The sequence below is a fragment of the Salvia miltiorrhiza genome, chromosome 5, assembly GCF_028751815.1.
Source record: "Salvia miltiorrhiza cultivar Shanhuang (shh) chromosome 5, IMPLAD_Smil_shh, whole genome shotgun sequence".
In the NCBI taxonomy this organism is placed as follows: Eukaryota; Viridiplantae; Streptophyta; class Magnoliopsida; order Lamiales; family Lamiaceae; genus Salvia; species Salvia miltiorrhiza.
Window position 1 is genome coordinate 35,264,972 of NC_080391.1, and position 2,588 is coordinate 35,267,559.

Consider the following 2,588-nt stretch of genomic DNA (forward strand, 5'->3'; position numbering starts at 1 on the left):
TTCTACCGCCGCCTCTCGCTGATCGATGGCCACTTCTCTGTCAACCGGATTTCGCGACAAGGGAGCCCTTAACCTTCCCCCCGTTTCTGCGAATTTTGAAAAGCCACAAACCATAAATAAGCCCAACTCTCCCACTTGGTCTTCCCCTTCATCAGGCAACGGCGCGGCGAATACTGCAAACCCTAGTGTGGCTGGAAACGCTAGGATTTCTTATGCGAACGCCACTGTGAAGCGACCTGTTAAGCGGCCGGATTTAGCATCCCATGTGTTTCACGATTTGAGGAGGTTAAAGCTTTTGAGCACGCGTTGACAGGACGTCTCCTGCTGGGGAAAGGCGATAAGCCACGTTCAACTATGGATTTGAAGTCGGAGCTTCAACAACTTTGGGGTATAGCTTCTGCTTGGCAATTGATTCCGTTGGGAAAGGGCTATTATACACTCCGATTTACTATGGCGACTGATAAAGCTATAGCGAAGGAGAAGGCGATCTGGAAACTCTCGAAGGGGAATCTTCGGCTCCGGGAGTGGACTTGCAATTTTGATCCGTTCAAGAAAAACTCTCATTTGGCTAACGTGTGGGTCAGAATTCATTACCTTCCAATCGAGTACTGGAATCCACAAGTTATCTCTGGAATTGGACGTTTCTTGGGCCACCCTTTGAAGATCGATGGTGCGTCGGCAGGAAGAGATTTTGGACAGTTCGCCCGTATTCTTGTTGAAATAGATATGTCACTTCCTATCCCTAATACTATACTTATTGATATGGAGGAGTTCTCATTTCATGTGGAATTTGTTTTCGAAAATCTTTCCCTTTATTGTGGTCGTTGCAAGATTACGGGACATTCTCCCAATGGATGCCGCAAGAACAAATCGGTGGCGCCGGGGGAGGCGAAGGATACGAATACGGCGCTGCCGAAGCAGCCGCAGCCGATTATCCAAAAATCCCAGCCACAGCCGGTGCTTGAGTGGCAGCAGGTCGGTGGAAAGCAGCAGGTTGGGAATGAGCCGGTAGAGGCTGAATCGGATCAGGTTGGGTCCAAGATTAGTGAACCGAAGAAGTTGTTGGGGAACTCTTTTGGATCCTTGGTGGCAGAAGATGTTGAGGAGGAAGACTTGGAGGTGGTAGATGAGGATATTGATGGGGAGTCTACAGAGGGACGCCTGGCTGCGAGTCCCATGAAGGATTTTGAGGGGCGTAATGATGACTTCGACTGTGAGGCCAGCGGCTTACAGAAGAAAGAGTTAGCCCTTGCGAACGCTATCAGAGCACAACGTCTGGAGCGTGAGCTGGAGAAAGAGCCAAACTCTTTGGCGTAGCCGGCTGGGGCGAACACAGAGACTGATTCTCCTATTCTTCCGGGAGCGAATGGAGGAGCTGTGGTAGAGCAGCAATCGGTAGTTAGGGCAGAAGATTCAGCGACCCAGTGGGTTATTTCTCCGATTGATTTTGAGAAGCAGTCCAATCCTACTCCGGATGAGATGGCGAGTCGTATAATTAGGTTAGAGGAGCAGGTTAATCAGGGGATACAGTTGCTCTCGGAGCAGAAGCGCGGACGTGGTCGTCCAAAGGGCTCGGTAAAGGGACGAGAGCCTGTACATGCAATTCCGGAAGGTTGTATTAAAAGTCGTCTCAGGAATGCGGAAGAAATGGGTTACAAGCCGAGGGAATTTGTGGTTGACCTCACCAATAGGCCCAGTATGATTGCAATGAATAATGTTGTCCATGGGCGTTGGTCGAATGACATGGATGATTATCCTGAGTTTCAGTATTAAGTTACTTAGTTTTTCCTTCTCTTTTCAAGTTTTGTGCCCTTAGTTTGCGTCTTTGTGCCTTCAAGAGATGTTTTTTCTTCTTTTTCTTTTTTAATAAATCTCAATTTAATAATAAATATGTCTTTTTATTTTTTATTTTTTGCAAATATCCACCCTACCTTATTAATTCGTCCAATACAAATACTAATTAAATTGAGTTAACTTTTGAGATAGTCATATTGAGCAATGAAACTCAATATTTGACCTCTCATCTAAAAAAAACACAAAATTTGACATTTTTTTACGTTTCAGGACTGTAGGGTGGACCGGGTTCGGGTTTGCGCGCAGGTTGGACTTCGAATTCGGGTTGGGGCACGCGGGTTACGATGGTACAGTTGATAAAAATGGGTACATTCGTATCACTTGGCACATTTATGCCCATTAGTGCCTAGAGAAAGAGGTGGGAGAGATAGAGAAAGAATCACGTGTACGAGTTGGGTTGGGTAGAGTAGAATCCGTGTGGTCAAGGGTATTTTGGACCGAAATTATAAAACATAGCTATAATTTGTGTTTTTCAGATGGCTGACTGAAAATTGAGTTTCATTGCTCAATGTAGCTGTATGAGTGCATATTCTCAATTGAATTTACCTTTTGCAACAATATGACGTTTTAACATTGAATTTTATTTTATTTTGTTATTCTCCTTACACTTACTTAATTGAATTTCACTATGTATCTTAATTTCACCTATCATATTCAATTATCTCAACTTTTATATACTACTCCCTTCGTCTCATTATTATTGTCCAATTTACCATGTTGAATTGTCCTATTAT

At 44.5% G+C, this 2,588-nt stretch overlaps 1 protein-coding gene across 1 annotated transcript; it reads left to right on the forward strand.

The window, feature by feature from the left end:
* Positions 1-354: 354 nt before the first annotated feature.
* On the forward strand, positions 355-1,317 carry LOC131025847 (uncharacterized). The gene has a single exon (XM_057955632.1). It carries the CDS (start codon positions 355-357, stop codon positions 1,315-1,317), a length of 963 nt encoding a protein of 320 aa, XP_057811615.1.
* Positions 1,318-2,588: the final 1,271 nt, after the last annotated feature.

Coding starts and splice junctions, on each gene's coding strand:
- LOC131025847 (XM_057955632.1), top strand. CDS start 355: ATGGATTTGAAGTCGGAGCTTCAACAACTTTGGGGTATAGCTTCTGCT.